Here is a 16,969-nt window from a genome sequence, read left to right as displayed (position 1 = left end):
CATACGAGCAATATATTAAAAAATACAAATATAATGGGAATCTCTTGTTTTTCTACCTATAGCTCATTTTGCTGAAGTTTTAATTACACTTGAAGAAAGCAAACAGTTTACTTCAACAGCCAAATTGAATGTCATTAGAAAAGAGACATTAAATACATTTTAGAATGAAAAGTGTTAACTGTTTGTCAAAATACAAGACAAAAAGCTATAATGGAGACATTCATTTAAAGCACCCCTCTGAAATATAAACCTATGGACAAAACTATGAGGAGAGATAACATGCTACCTTCCAAACCCTTTTGCTGAGTGAAGAGAACAACGTAGAACACTGTCATATTGGCTATACCAAACCAATATCTCTTTTTTCAGGCTTTGTTTTACTTGCATTGAGTTATGCATTGCAAAATTGCTCAAAAATGATTTTGTCATATTCACTGTTAATTCTCAGAATCTGTAACATGAAGAACAAGATCCTTTAATGCATAATTCCATCCTGAACCTAGTTTCCAAGGTAACCTACAGCCAAAATCACACACATACACAAGTTCCTGTCCTAAATAGGTAAAAAACCCCAAATGTAGCCTAACCCCATCAACTCTCTACAAGAATGACTACTGGTCTATGACACAAAAGCAACATAACCTGCAGACTGAAAACACATAAGCATATGAAAAAAATCTTCCTCACTGTCAGACACTTAGATTTCACACAATGAGCATGACCTGATCTCTTGAGGTAGCAGGAATATAAGAGAGAAATGCTTAAGTCCTTTACCTCTGTTTGAAACCTTGACTTTCCCATTTAAGCCTCTTACTCCATGGACTCTACTATGTCACTACACACTATGCAATCAAAATGCAACAGTAAAACAAGGTTTTAGGAGAAATAGAACTGAGGTGCCATAGCACTTCTAAAACAGAAGTGCAATAAACAGCTGAGCTTCCGTAGAAACTGGGTGCAGAAGAGGCCGTGAGACAGGCACTTCCAAGGTCAGTCCATATAAACTAACAGCAGAAGCAGTAACATGCGGGTTGGGTCTGGCATTCAAATAGCTGAAAAGCTGTTCTCATATATCATATAGGAATTCCACACTTCCATTACTTTTAACTGGTGTTATGGTTACTCTTTATTTTAGAAATAACATTGTAAAGTTAATGCAGATATTACAGTATAATTGTGGGTATTTGCTGATGGAAGACCTGACTGTAGCTACAGTAAGTTAGAGCTGAATGGAAGGCATAAGCCTAGCTTGCCCATTATTACTAAAAGGAAAGTAAGTTTCAGTTTTCTTTTCAGAACTACAGATTTTTTAGAGCTGGCAATTCACAAAATAAAAAAAAGTAACCCTGCAATGCCATTTTCTACAAACTTACTTTAAAGGGCATTCTGTAATGTCCTCTTGCAATATTCAAAATGCAAGCTGATCCTTTTAACTTGCTGAAAAAAAAAATCATCTTCCTATTTAAATAATCCCACATGTTCTGTGGGCAACCAAATCTGTCTACAGGGGATGATTTGGAAGGATGACATAGAAAAAAAAATTAGGACAAGGTATCAGAGTCTTCTTTACAGCTGCTGGTCATCCCCGACCAACAGAAAAATATAGTCTATTAAGTTGATCATGCCATTGTCTTTTTAAGATTCTTATGCAAGCGTACCAGTAGCAGTATGGCTCCAGTTCCAGTAGCAAACCACTGGAAAACATGCAGGAGTCAGAGAGCACAGCATTAAAATGTATTTTAATTTCTATCAAAATAATCTAATTTAAAGAATAAATAATCAGTAGACAGCTGAAAACTTATATACATCTAATGAACAAAAAAGTCCTTCAAAGTTTTATGTCATATTATGATTTTTAAGTTACTCAATATGCTTTAATACTGTGAAATGAGACTGATATGTCTCATCAATACATACATTTTTAGACAAGTACAAAGTATTACCATGATCTTCCAAATTGTTTAACCTTCCAGTGACATTTCATGTTAGAAAGTGATCTGAACTTAATGCAAATTTTAATGTGAGGAACTTAATTTGGTCGTAATATTCTTTAACAGTAATTTTTTCTTAGGGGAGCTTGACACCACCACCCCTCAGCCTCCTTTTCTCCAAACTAAATAAGCCCAAAATCTTTAGCCACTCCTCACAGGACTTTTTTTTTTTCAGGTTTTTCACCAGCTTTATTACCCTCTGGACACATTGAAGGACCTTCACATCCTGGAATAGTGCAGCCCAGGACTGCACACAGTAGTCAAGGTGAGGCCATACTACCAGTTACTACACAGTCACACCAACATATGAAAAATTAAATTGCTTCTGTGCAGTTTAATTTCTTTTAATGCCTCCTGTTGTGGCATTTGCTTTAGTAGGAACTGGACATGTAACTCTGCACTGCTTGTATACTGTGCTTGAATAGTTTTGTATTACTGTGCTTGAGCAGCTTTGTGCTTCTACGGAAAGCACTCAGATGAACAATATGGATTCAAAACTGAATATTAAGACTCCACTTAAAATTTTTAAGTTTAAGGTATGAATGCTACACCTTTTAAAAGAGAATAGCATAAGCATAAAGTAATCTCAATGTTTAATTTTTCAAACCTGGAGTTATACACATAGGATGTGGGCTGCTGGTTTGGTTTTTTGGTGCTGAGAGGGAGCACTATTATAGCGAATCTGTGATATTTGGAGAAGTCACAACAAAAACTAGCTGGTTGCTAGGCAAATCCAAGTCATTTTAAATTTAAAATAAATATACAGAGAAAAACATCAGAGAACATATCAATAAGCAAAGTGTGGTTATTATCAGAATTGCAAAATAATGAAAGGTAGCCAATTCTAGAATTTAGGAATTTGTTTAAAACATCCTGCAGTCACATGTGAATGAATCTCTCTACACCCACATCCCTGGCGTACTGCATCTGCGTATTGGCACCGCTGCAATGCCTACCTCCTCTTCCCAGAAGGTTTTTAGAAAAGCAATGCCAACTGGTATTACAGTGTAATTAAAGATGCATCATCTCAATTTCACTGTTTTTGAAGATTTTTAACTGCTCCTTTTTAGTGTCTTCTGGCAGACCAGCTCCAACAGCACCACCAGGGTTAGAAATCTGTATCAGGGTAACAAACACCCTTGTGGCAGGTATCACCTCGACTCTAGGGACAGATGCTTGCAGCAGTGTACACAGCCAATACACAATCCAACCCCCTGCCCCAGAGATTGTGCATACAGTGGGAGTAGCACGGGCAGCAAAGCAGGAAGTGAGCTCTATAGATCAAAAAACCCACTGTTAAAACAGAACTCACTTAGGCCCCTTCACAGTTTTGGAAGCTCTCACCTCTCTCATCCTGCTGTGAAGTAGTAGAGTGACTGTACTTGTGTGCATACCAAGAGTTATACTGAGAGCTCCTGAGAAGAAAAATCTGCACTCCAAAACTTTGCTCCTTAAAATGAGGAAAAATTCTGTTCACCAAAAACTATCAGCTGAGAATTATGGTTTTCATATCACACTTAAATACTCTTTTGTCTGGCTTTCTAAGAGAAAAGCATCTTGTGAAGAAACAGCAGCTAGTCTCAAAAAACCACCTGATGCTACTGAGAGCTCCTGAACATGAGGAGACCTTTCAAACTCAATCAGCATCAGGCCAGGATGTGTAGCTGGCAACACAAGAGTGTAGGGACAGACTGCTTAAGAAAAATGCTGATTTAAAATACCTGGAACCATTACTGTATAATGGCCTCCCAAAATCAAGTTTAGTACTCATAATAGAAAAGGGTTTATACAAGAAATAAATAAATCACCAGAAACCACCTGAAAAACACTGGAGGCCTTAAACCAACTTTTCCTGCTTAATCAGAGTTTAAGGTACAGAAGATTAGTGTAATCGAATTGCGGTTGCAGATGTTTCATCCCAAGAGGAGTACAAGTTTTCTGAAACACTAAATTATCACATCAGATAGGAAAGGAAATATCCATCAATAAAAAAATAAGCCATTTTAAATAATAAGAAAGCATCTAGGGTTGTTTTCATTTTAATAACTGTGAACTTAAAAACACAGAAAAAAAATGTTTACATAGGCAGTCAAAATCCAAGAACACTAGACAGTTGCTGTTCCTCAGATAACATCATTACTAAAAATGACTAGAACATAGGATGTTTCCCTAACACCCTTAATTTGATCTTTTCTGACTTAGAAATATTTACTTGGTAACAACTTGCCTCAGCCTCTTTTCAGGAGAGGCTTTAAAATTCTTAGTTTGTGGCAAAAGACATTGCATTAAAAATGTAAATGAAGTATATTCAGAAGGGTAGATGTGGTAACTAGTGTCCTTTCAGTGACTTTACAGTGACTCATTCTAGACTTTCAAAAAACACATCACTAACATCACACACCACTATTGATAAGAGTAAAAAAAGTGTTTCCTGTAATTTGAAAAGATGGAAACAATTTTTTTACTGAACAGTAAGTACTTGGAAAAGTTATTAAACAGAGGTCATAGAAAGGCTTCATTCTAAAGAAATAGTGCTAAAAGTTTAAACTGTGGGGAGATTACTAGCACAATCATGGATTTCCTTTACAGTTGTTCTCAAAGCAGCTTTGACCGGGTTAGAGATAGAGTAAACGTGACAAAATTCTCTGAATCTGCCAGGAAACACAGCAGGAAGAAGTGATGTTACTCTCTGTCCAGATCAACCTAACAAAAAGAAGAATTAGTTCTTACAGATATTTTTTGCTTTAAGATTACTCAGATGTAAAACTAGCTTTTATATATGCTCTATAGCACCCAACTCAACCCAGCCATGGGTAATTTTCAAAGGGTACTACATGTCACCAGCCTGCACAGAAATTGAGGGAAAGGGATTAAGCTACCAAGCAGAGGCTACAGCTGCCCCACTCTTCCACACCTACCTACACTTCCACTGGTCTAGTGCCCCTCACCCTAGGCAGCTGCGTGACTGCAGCCTGTAAATGATTTAACCTTGCCTGCATTTTTCTATTCTTTCAATTACTGTAGGGAAAAGCTTAAAAAATAAAAAAACACCAAAAAAAAAACCCCAAAAAACCAACTTCAGTGGACCAAGAGGACTGCCCATATGCAATCAGAAGGAACACTTGCTTATTATTAGGCCAGAAATATTTGCTTGCTGCAGTTTGAAGCTCTCAGTTCAGCTAAAAAAAAAGGAAAGAATATCTTCCAGAGGAAACAAACTTGAAGCTTTGCTGATTTACTATAGACATAGACAATATCCATTCCTTGGCTCTTTTCATCTTAGGAAAGGATGAGACAATCAGGATCACACTGTGTGCAACCTGACCAGGACAAGCCATTTAGTTGTAGGGTGTAAACCTCTAACCTTAGTGAGAAAGTAAAAGCTGCACCTTGAATGCTGTGTTCCGTTTTGGGACCCTCATACAAGATAAGACAGTGAGGTACTGGAGCATGTCCATAGAAGGGCAACAGAGCTGTTTTGGAGCCTAAGGCTTACAAGCAGCACCTGAGGGAGCTGGGGGTGTTTAGTCCAGAGAAAAGGAGGCTGAGGCGAGATCTTAGCACTCTACAACCATGCGAAAGGTTACATAGCAAGGAGTGGATCAGTCTCTTCTCCCAGATAGCAAGTGAAATGGCATGAGGAAATGGCCTTAAGTTGCCTCAGGTGAGGCTTAGATTGAATGTCAGGAAAAATTTCTTTATGGAAAAGGCTGTCAAACATTAGAACCAAAGCTGCCCAAAGAAGTGGTTGAGTCATCCTCATCCCTGGAGGTATTTAAAAGATGTAGATGTGTCAATTCAGATCATGGTTTAGTGGTGGACTTGACAATGTTGTGTTAACAGTTGGACTTGATGATCTTAAAGGTCTTTTCCAATGTCAATAATTGTATGATTCTATGTATGCTTCTCCTCAGTGTGGAAATACAAAAAATAGCAGTCCAGTCATCCAAAAATCCATCCTTCATCTGTTAATAAATTGCTCAAATGTCCTGTTCAAAGCCCAGAAATCTGCTAAATATGTCCAAGTTGTTTTAGGGAAGGGATGCCATTCAGAGAGACATGAATAAGCTTTAGGAGCAAACCAATGGGAACCTCATGAGGTTCGATAAGGCTCAGTAGAAGGTGCTACACCTGGATCACGGCAAGCCCCCATATCAATCAAGGCTGGGGGATGAATGAATCAAGAGCAGCCTCACCAAGAAGGACTTGGGGGGGCTAGTGGGCAAGACTGGACATAAATTGGCAAAGCGTACTTGGAGCCCAGAAAACTAAACGTGTCCTGGGCTGCATCAAAAGCAATGTGGGCAGCAGCTTGAGGGAGGGGATTCTGCCCCTCTGCCCCACACTTCTGAGACCCCACTTAGGGGCTGCTGCGTCCCCAGCACTGGAACAACACAGACTTGGTGCAGTGAGTCCAGAGGAGGCCATAAAGATGACCAGAGGGCTGGAGCACTTCTAGGACAGGCTGAGAGAGTCAGGGCTGCTCAGCCAACAGAGGAGAAAGCTCCAAGGAGACCTCGAAGCCCCTTCCTAAGGTGGCTACAAGAGAACTGGAGAGGGAGTTTTGACAAGGGTGTATAAGTCATAGGACAACAGACAATAGCTTTAAACTGAAAGTGGGTAGATTGAGATTGGATATTAGGAAGAAATTCTTTACTGGGAAGATGGTGAAGCAACCTGGTCTAAGGAAAGCTGCCCTTCCCATGGCAAGGAGGTAGGAAGAAGATCTTCAAGGTTCCTTCCAATCCAAGCCATTCTGTAATTCTACGTTTGCCTCCCAAACATAAGCTGAACTGGCAAGTGAGAGAAAAATAAAGACATGATAGAGAAGTGAACAAATGCTGACAAACCTTTGTTTCCACATAACAGGATTATAACATCAGGGTTTTTCTTTGTCACTTCTGGGGCTTAGTGATGTGCAACATAAGTTAAACTTCAGTTATACTTCAATTCCATGCTATTTTTGCATGGAAAGTCTAAAGAAAGAATATCCATCATGTATTGGACAACTCATTGCATTTCAATATACTTACACAAAAGTTTAAAAGCTCAGTATCATGAACTGAATGCTCAAACAAGACAAGGTGACATTTAGAATATATTAAGAAATAATTTCTTAACGTCATAATAAACTGACAACTTGTTGCAGAATTACATCTGTTATTGAATGATAGTTCACTCTCCATCCCTGTCACTAACCAAAACTAAGAGTGACCCAGAAACTGTGATTTAAATCTAGCATGTGTGTGTGTGTGTGCTGTCAGATCAGTTCTTATGTGGGAGTAGTGATACTCTGTGTTACAAATTTAACATCACTGTCTTGCACCTACACCTACATAAATATTTAAAAGAAAACCTTGCAATTTAAGTTAAGCATTGCTATGGCCCATGTGGACCTGGAAATTAATCCCTTGAGCTTCTTTGAAAAGCACCACCCCCTCAAAAAAAAGGGAAGGTTATGTGGTAGGTTAACTTCCTCCCTTCATTTTTATCAGCTTTGAAACAGCATGACAAGCAGACCTATTTGTGATGCTCTGTGCATCTGTACTTTAATCTTGGTACCTATGCACCAAGACTGGCTACATGTATTTCTGGTATTAAAAACTTCATTTCAAGTCATCAAGGCAAGTTCTGATTAAACGGGCCTTCGGTCCCCACATGAGGTGACAGCAATTACAGCAATAAGCTAACAGAAGAGAAATCCTCCAATGAGGAAGGCATTATCTAGATTTTCAATTTCCTTTAAAATTCTGTTTTGTTTAAGTCCTATTATCAACTGCATATTTTACAATTTACAAGCTTTGGGACTTCAGGATTTCAAACTCCTTTATTACATTTCTTTTGGTGCAGGTGTTTCAAAGGCTTTTGAGCATGAGTACCCAAAAAGGAAGTTTTGATCATAAGTTTCATATTTGCTGCCAAAACACACTAGTCAAAAATACCTGCTTAGACTCTTAAAAAAATCCAAACATCTATCACAGTTCAATAAAAGCATTTCAAGTAATGTTTACAGGGTCAAAAATAAATTAACATTAGAAGAACTTATTTCTGCTAAATAATTAGATTTAAATACTATAAAGTTCACACTCAAAATCTGTATTTCACAATTGAAGAAGTTATCTTTCCTGCTACTGCAAGTTTGAGATCAGATATTCACCAAAAACCTAACAGAGTAAACCCATGAATGCGAACCTCAGCCAAAAAATTACTTCATACTCCACACTGTATACAAAGAAAGCACAGCCACTCTCACTTTTGTGAAGAAAATCAAGAATTTTACTAAGATCAAATTCAAGCAATCATTAGCAAGTAATAATCTGAGAATACTATAAAGACTGGAAATTGAAATGCACTTTGGAAGGAAACAAAAAACCTAGAATATTAAAAACATAACTAAAACCTGCGTTGTGCAAAATAGTACTTGTGAAAAGAAAGGAGATGATGTGGATAAACAACTGAACCTGAGAGAGTGCAATATTATGACAAAACAGGAGCAGTGTGATCATTGGGTGTATCGGCTAGAGTCAAAAAATAGATTATGTTCCTGCACTTCTTTCTGTCTCATGACAAGGTATTAAAATCTACATTCAATTCTGAGATCCCAAACTTAAGCAAAATATGGAAAGGGAATAGGAGAGAACAATAAAATGATGGAGCATGGATGGTTTGATCAGTCACACAACAGAAAACCAAGTCAGATGTATTTACACTAAAAAATGAACACAATTTGAATTATGTGATAGCTATCAAAAAATTCACAACTGATCATTAGGGGAGTCACCATTTCATAAGATAATGACTACATTTTGAGAGATGTGTGTTAATCAAATAATGGAAGCAGGATGGGATTTGAAATCTGTGCTAAAGTAAAAATAATGCAAAATGAGTACTCACTTCCCACCTACAAAATCACATCATTTGAAGAAACCTTTAAACTTCCCCTCTATTTTTTTAAATGTTAATTTGAGCAGAAGATTGACCTTAACTTAGCTACACTTTTGTTATCTTACTAGATGATAAATGACTCATATGCAACGCTTACCATACTTCTAGATATTTCTACTGATCACAGCATTTTATGATTTAAAGAAATGACTGCTTTAACTTTCAATAAATTTAATGCTTGCTGCACTAGAGGAAATATAGCAAGAATTCTTTATGCAATCACAATGAAATTTATTTCTACATTCTGTATAGGAAGAGATGAAAAAGATACAACTAGTTGAGAAATCATAGGGAAAAGGTGGCTTTGAAACAATATTATCATCACTTCAAAGGAAAGATTTCAGAGGGAAGAAACATGATACCAGCACCCAGTTTTAAAAACAGTAAACCAGACAGTAACTAGCTTGTAACAGTAAAAATAACCAAGAAAAACTTTGCATCAGAATTCAGAGAGCACAACAGTATACAAGTACAGAAAGGTCAGACTACAGTAAGACATTTCTCAAAGCCAAGAAAATATAAAGCACATCAATTTCTGGTTTTCTCATCAAGGGAGCAGCAAGTTCATGGGACAGTGAAAGCTCCGAAAGGAACTGAAAGTGTAAGGAACAGCACAGAGGCCAGAGGATGCCCCTTGAGATCCTACAGTGGTGTGGTAGCAGTAAATATTTCTGGTTTCAAGATTTACATGAAGGGAGTAAGAATTTTACAATAAACCCTTCAATACTGATCATAGCAGAAGAGTAAGCACAGAAGAAAAAAAAAAAGGTTGCTGGAATCAAAATTGTATGCATGTTTTTTTGGACAGAGGATGTTTTCAATCTCATCTATTAATTGGTAAGAAGTATACCACCAATTATAAGCAAAAAACAAAAGAGAAGTCAGAGTTAAAAAGACCGTTGCCTTTAACGTGGTATTTGTAAAGAAGGAATTATTAATAGCTCACAAATATGTGCCCAAGTAAGATTTAAGACCTCACTTGTACAGGAATTCAGCAATACAGCATTATCCCACTTGGCAAAGGCAGTGCCTTGTATTCACAGTAGGCTAATGAACAAATACAGTAGAGGAAAAAAAAACTCACTAAGTACAAAATCTAATCAGTATGAAGTTTCACATTTAATGCCATCACTTGTTACCTGGATTTCTAATTCAGCAATATGCTGCTGGAGTTCTGCCACAGCTGCAATGCGGTCTGCCTCACGGAGCCGTACTGCCATCACTTCTTCTTTACTCTGAAACAAGTCAGAAATGGGTGCTAACTAATACCAGTTTTAGCTGATTAAAGACTGTGCACTGCTTTTATCCAAAATTCTGAGAAAACTTAATACACTGCTATGCAAACTTCTAAAGAACTCAAATTTAATTTTAACCCATAGGAGGATTATGTAATAATCTAATATAAACTCCAAACTATAGTAATCTAAAAAAAAAATCTGTGCAGTTTTGAAAACTTGCTGTTATAAATTTCAAGGTCCAGAAAACAACTGTCTTGTTTTCCAGAAATATTATACTATAAATTAAGAAAAAGAATCATCATAATAAAAGAAACCAGCTTATGCTTTAATTTTGGACTTTATATGCATAGAAACAGCAAAGCTACGCAAGAGTTACTTATTTCATCATTTCCTTTCTCCTAAAAAAAAATTTAAAAATTAAATACAAAAGCAAATGTATTCTTAACCTCATTTACTCCAGCTTAATCACAGTATATAACAAAGACATTTTAGAATAAAATACTAATGCACATAACCTACAATTGGCCTCCCACTGTAAGTTTAACCTACAAATCTGTCTATAAATGATAGGTAATTTGAGTTTGAAAAAGAGAAAAAAATATCCTGTTTTATGAGGCAAGTCCTCAAAACTTCAGAGCACACAACAATATTATATTGTCAGCAGCCTGGTACAGCCACAGAGAGAAAGCAGTGATAATAAGGGAGCAATACTATCAGCTAAAGAGCAAACTGTTCTGGGGAAGAAATTAGGCTCAGGTACACTTTTATAGCTGACTGGTGTAACTAAACGGTATTTACTGCAAATCAGTTCAAGCACTTCAGTTATTTTAATGTGTTCTGCAAACTAACAGTACTGAATCACCCTTCATTAGACAGTAGAGCTGAGATCAAATCGAACGTATCAAAGCTTATCCATACTAGCTACTTCTAAACATGCTATTTGTTCAGTTTTGGTTTTTTTTGAAATATTTCTGTAATGGAGGTGGATAATCTACAGGACCCAGTTAACTGCATTTGTAATCAGTGGAGCCCATTTCAGAGAAATCTATCATGTGCTAGCCAAAGTTTAGCCATTCTTGCTAAATTCTGTTGCATAATTGCTCAAATGAAGCCAAACCGACAAGTCCACAGGATTGCATGTATTTAACTGAAAGCTGAAGGAAAGACTGGCTTGGTTTGACTTTGGTATCAGAGATGAGTCAATAGTGCTGCTCTAGATGGCACTGATGCTTTATCTCTGAAACAGAACATGTTCTCAATAATTACCACAGAAGTTGATATGGTAGGAAAGACAAGACTGGGTGGGGGCACAAATCTTAAGTTGTAAATTCTTTAGCACAACTGATTATAAAGATGAGTGGTGAGTTTCAAGAAAAAAAATTGAAATTGAGTCCTTCGTGTAGAAGCAGTAGTCAGATAAAAAGGGAAAAACATAACAATACACACCTGTGACAAAAATGGTTGCCGTATAGGTGGTATGAGATGCAACTGGCTACAAAAATTTTTATTTCTGCTTAAGCATTTCAAGATACCTTTTAAAAGAAAAACACAGGGTCCTGAAATAACATACCAGTCTATTATGCATAAAACTGGGGAGTTGAAAATCCAAATATATATTTTTTGAGACAGTAGAAATATTGCTGCCTAGCCAAGACAAAAATAAAACTAGAACATGATTTCAAACAATTTGAAAAAACAGAAGAAAAAAAATAATCCAACATCAGTTATTAATAGAATCAGGAATAATTATTGTTGTTTCTGATATATAATCAAATATTACTTGTAAAACATTGTACAGTGTAAATTGTAATCTTTTTCTATTAGCTGCAAAACAAGGTTCAGGATCTAATGTTAGTGTATGTCAGTGAAGATATTTCACTGAATATTGACCACAGCTACTTTCAGAATTTCACAGAATCTCCAAAGAATATGACTGGTGCTCTGTCTATTACTGTCACACTTTTCTCTAGCCCATGCTAGAACATTGTTCTACAAATGTATTATCCCACTGAGAATAGTTATATGTACTAACTCATTTATCAGGTTAAAGACATATTGCTCTATATATAGTCAACATGAAAACAGAAGATTGACTCTCAGTCCCTTAAGGATTAATGAGCACATTCAGTATCAAAAACTAACCAAACAAAGTACATTACGGGTTACATGAAAAAGACACCATCAAGATTGTGATTATTAAAAAAAAATCAGTAAAAATAATTTCAATGTTAAAAAACAGTACTTGGGAAACCAGAGATTATGGCAAACAAGGAAGTCAATAGAAGCAATTTCTTCTAGTTAAGATTCAGTGTCTTTTTTCCTAAAAGTGATGGAGTTTGATGAGTCAGCAGAAATTACTTCTTTGCTGCACTATATATTCAGGTCCCACTAGAAACAAATGGAATCAGCAAGACAGTAAGAAAAATGAGAATCTGAAAGAGTCTGTTGTTGAGGAGTGTCTTTTTATACACAGACACTTTTCTGAGTAGAACCATGCTTTAAAGTAAATGTTTATCTTTGTGGGACCACAAAGAAACAGCTCTGTCAAAACCTCAAGTGTTTTTTATGAGATGGTAAATTCAAGATTGCATTGTCAAAATCAGTAAAAAGAATTTTGGTTTTATGATTTATGCATCTCAGTTAAGGTACAATTTTATTCAACAATGGCAGACAAGACTAAAATATACATATATTAGCACACAAGTATTCTTTTCAGGATGTTATTTACCTTGCATTCAATCTCTGCTTGTCTACGTTTTGCTTCATTCAACTGAGCCAGAAGTCCTTTGTTCTGTGCAGAAAGGTACTGCACCTTCTCCTGTAGGTTGGTAACCTCTTGCTCTGCCCTTCTTAAGTGATTACTATTGATCTGGTTCTGAAATTTATGAAAAAAAAAAAAAAGGAAGCAAAATACATGTTAAGGAAAGGATATTGATCTAACTCCCTGAAGTCTGACAAAACAGACTTAGAGATCATTTACCATAAAAAAACTTTTGATGAAAAAGCATTCAGAGGTGTCCAAGTGTAATCAGAAAAGTTTGCATGACATTTTGTTTATGACCAGGATATTCAAATTGTTCTTAAACAGATGACTCACTGTAAGAGCATTATTGAAAGCTCCAGTAGATCTCTTTTTCCCCAATTGGTTGCCTAGGTAAGGCAGATTTTGTGAACTTGTATCCTAACTGCACTGTGCACCAGGAAAGATCAGGTATGTCAGAAATACTGTGCACATTTCCCTGTCCAGTGAATTCCCCAAAGCAACACGGCACCTTAGTTGAGATCAGTGCACATGTACAAGTCACAGCATTTGTACCCAAAGCTGTGCACACCATACCACGAGAATGGCATTGCTCTCAGATGACAGACAGACAGCTAGAGCACACACCAAGACTCCATGTGAAACACTCAAGTGAGAAGTACCCAAACACATGTAAGCCAGACAGCAGGATCTCTACGCCCCCTACTGACCAAAACAATATTGACACGTTAGAGAAAACTTTGAAAGGTAAGGCAAGAGGAAACTTGTTCAAGTGGTGCCTCTGTCAAAGAAGCCTTCATATGCCTTGCAGTTGGTTAATCTCTCTTCAATAGTACGTCCTTACATGCTCTCCTGGTTTCTGGAATTGCTGAACCTTATCAAGTAAAGCTGTTGTTTGTTTAGTTTTTTGGATGCATAAATCTCTTTCAAAAAGTAACATTTAGCAGGTATCTCATGGGAAGATTTCTTAGAAGTCTGTTACAAATCCTACTCAATCATTAACACATTGTGCTTATTAACTTGAGTGAAAGTTTTCTAATATAATATGAACTCACCTCTTCAGTGCGCTTTCATTGCAGGTGCTTAGCAACTTATTCCCTAGTTACACAAAAAAAATCTTGGCAGTCAAGGTATGATTGTCTTTTCTGCACAAACCTCAGCAGGAGTAACCCACGCTTTTCTATTCTGGCACATAAATGGCAAACCTTGTGATAAAACCCCCCCCGCCCAATACACAGCTGCTTTGCTGAGTCCACAGCTCAGTAACCAGATTCATGACCTCAGCAGAAAATAAATCACCAATGTCATCACACAAAAGCACACACTGCTATCTAACTACTACTATTATCAGAATTGCCAATTAGATTTGTGAAATTTAAAACACCTTAAACATACTCTTGTTGTTATTACACCTGTTAAAATGTAATGAATTAAGATGCACACACATTCAGTGTCTATCAACTAACCCAAATTAGAAATTCAGGAAGCATAGTCCTGGAGAAGATTAAAAAAGAGACATTAAAGTTGGAATGCATGCACTGGAGTCTCCCATCCCCATCTAACAGAAGTAAAAACATCCCACATTTTGGAACTAAAGTCCTACATGTAAGCAGTGAAGATCATCAATCAGGTATGTATCATTTAACACCAAACTGCCAGCATCCAGCTCAATCCACATGTCCTAGTGTTAAATAACATACCTGTGTCTCCACCTCCATCATTCTTTGTTTGGTCTCTTTCAGCTCAGCCTGAGTTTCTGCTTCTCTCAACCGCACTGTCATCAGCTCATCCTGTAGCTCATTCACTGCATTTTTTTTGGGAGGATCTTTCCATCTTCCAGTGGTACGAGCTAAATGACGCTAGAAAAACAGCATGTTTTTGCTGATAATGCTTGATCATTCCTGGTAATTTTCTTAACTTCATCTAAGGTCTCACAGTTATATGAGGACAAATAGCTAGAGTTTCCCTGTTGATCCTGAAAGCTAAAAACCAATGGAAACTTACTGGTTTTAAAACAGACAATTAAAACTTGAACACATTAATTCTCAGCTACAGTAGAGTCAGTGAATTGCAAGTATATCCTGAGATTTTGTCTATTTCTAGCCCTTTCTAACATTTAGCAAAGTAGGAGCACTGATCAGGTACTTCCCTCCTACCATAACAGTTAGCTGGTAGCACAGGCCCTCTGTCATCTGACAGCTAGGCACCAATTTCTAACATACTTTTGAAGTTAAGTTTCTTGTTACAGCTGAATTTAAGGGTTTTCTCACCTCAGCAATTTGATCCATTATCATTAGTTTCTACTTCATCTCAGTAACTCAAAATTTTATAGTCTTTTGCTTTATCATTGAAAATAAAAATTCATAAAAGTGTATTGCTACCCATACCTGCCAGTGTTCCTCCAAATCTTTGACTTGCTGCCTTAGTTCTTTGAGACCCATCAAAGATTCTGCTTCTCTTAATTTTACTGCAATCAGTTCTTCTTGTAGTCTGGCAACATTTTCCTCATCAGGGAGGGAGCTGTTCCTCTGCAACAAGGACCATCCTCTTATTTATGTATTTGAATAAAATTGTGCTTAGTGAAACCCAGACCAAGAACACAGACATGGAACAATAACTAAGAAAACTTTAGGTGCACATCCTCTGCAAAATAAAAATCATCAAAAATCTAAGCTTCTGGATATAGTGAGTGTGTATAAATAACTGCCAACTACAAAAAAAAAAAATATAAGGTAGCAGTTCTAGGTATTCTGACTTCAAGATTTCCCTGAATGGCATCCCTAACAAAAAATTACATTTACAGTGTTTGAACACATCATCAAAAATATGGAGAGAAATCTGAAAGGTTTTGATCTAGTTGATAAAAAGTAAAGCAAACAGGGAACTTAAATTACACCTTAAATCTCTAACATTTGTTTAGGTTTACAGAAAAAATAATGAATGAAAATTTATTTTTTAGGAAGTAGATCATCAGCCTTTGAAAAGGAGAACAGATAGGCTGACAAAAGAACCATCTGTTAATATTTACGAACAACAACCAGTCAAGAGGTCTTAGAGATGAAAGTGCAAGGACACACAAGGGAAAAAGCAGAAAGGTGAGTGAAGGCTAAACAGATAATGTGAACACACAAGGAAAAGCAAAACAGAGATGAAATCCTAATAATGGAAACCTGGGGAAAAAACAAGAGGGTAAGAAAATGGACAGGCTGTCTACAATATCCCTACAACAAATCATTGGTCACCAAATATTCAAAGTTGAACTGTTCTTCATCACTTTCTACTTTTATTTCCCAGTAGTTGTTTTCAGCAAAATTAAGTGCTTTTGCAGATGTATAGTACTGTGACAGCTGTCAGGTTTTCCTAAGAGTTGAGTAAAGCACATGATTAGCATTAACAGAACACAGCACAACCGCCATTGATTAGCATTCCATGCTTCAAAATCACAGGATCTGAGTATTGGTAAATACAGGAAATGAGAGGGTATGTTTCTGAATGTTTATGATACTGTCATTATGGCCATGCAAATCTCAGGTTATTCAACAAAAGCTCCCCAGATTACACAACTCATCACTAACAGCAGTAAAGAGCTGCACTGGAGGAATTTGAGGGAGTTCACTTCAGCCACTTTCTCACGTGCATAAGTTCATTGTGACAGACTGAAATATTACTGTATGTCTGAGTCTGTCTGGTACACTGGAACTGACCGCACTATTCCACTTTTTCTTCACAGGTAAGTTTTCATTGTATGTTGTTTCCATACTGATGAAGCGAAGTAGTCTCCTGAATTTTGAAAAATACTTTATATCCTGAATTCTTAGCAATGGTCAATACAGTAAGAACTAACACACTATTAATACTAAGCCCATCAGATAATTGAAAAATAAATCTTGATTCCAGTGGGTTAATCTAACTTGCTATTAAGTTCTAGCCTAGGTATATAGCTTGTTAAAATTTCCTAAGGAAACTAGTTCCAAAGCCAGTACAACAGGATATGAAAAGCATGCTTTATATCAGGTCAGTTATTGAGGTTTTCT

At 36.7% G+C, this 16,969-nt stretch overlaps 1 protein-coding gene and 1 long non-coding RNA gene across 14 annotated transcripts in view; one reads left to right on the top strand and one right to left on the bottom strand.

Annotated features, from left to right (window-relative positions):
• Positions 1–16,969, bottom strand: part of EVI5 (ecotropic viral integration site 5) — a 78,180-nt gene that overhangs the window by 20,322 nt on the left and 40,889 nt on the right. For all 9 annotated transcript variants that reach the window (XM_086901906.1, XM_086901907.1, XM_086901909.1 and 6 more), the window contains 4 exons: positions 15,323–15,463; positions 14,636–14,794; positions 12,903–13,049; positions 10,076–10,171 (listed from right to left, as the gene is read on the bottom strand). In XM_086901906.1, coding sequence (XP_086758032.1) covers positions 10,076–10,171; positions 12,903–13,049; positions 14,636–14,794; positions 15,323–15,463 — 543 coding nt within the window. The remainder of the gene's footprint in view (positions 1–10,075; positions 10,172–12,902; positions 13,050–14,635; positions 14,795–15,322; positions 15,464–16,969) is intronic.
• Positions 1–16,969, top strand: part of LOC111932799 (uncharacterized) — a 77,130-nt gene that overhangs the window by 28,813 nt on the left and 31,348 nt on the right. For all 5 annotated transcript variants that reach the window (XR_015290431.1, XR_015290432.1, XR_002866337.2 and 2 more), the window contains exons 2-3: positions 2,167–2,256; positions 15,895–16,030. This is a non-coding gene — a long non-coding RNA (uncharacterized LOC111932799). The remainder of the gene's footprint in view (positions 1–2,166; positions 2,257–15,894; positions 16,031–16,969) is intronic.

The sequence above is a fragment of the Cyanistes caeruleus genome, chromosome 9 (genome assembly GCF_971803275.1).
Source record: "Cyanistes caeruleus chromosome 9, bCyaCae1.hap1.1, whole genome shotgun sequence".
NCBI classification, from domain to species: domain Eukaryota; kingdom Metazoa; phylum Chordata; class Aves; order Passeriformes; family Paridae; genus Cyanistes; species Cyanistes caeruleus.
This window is presented reverse-complemented; position numbering and strand designations above follow the sequence as displayed.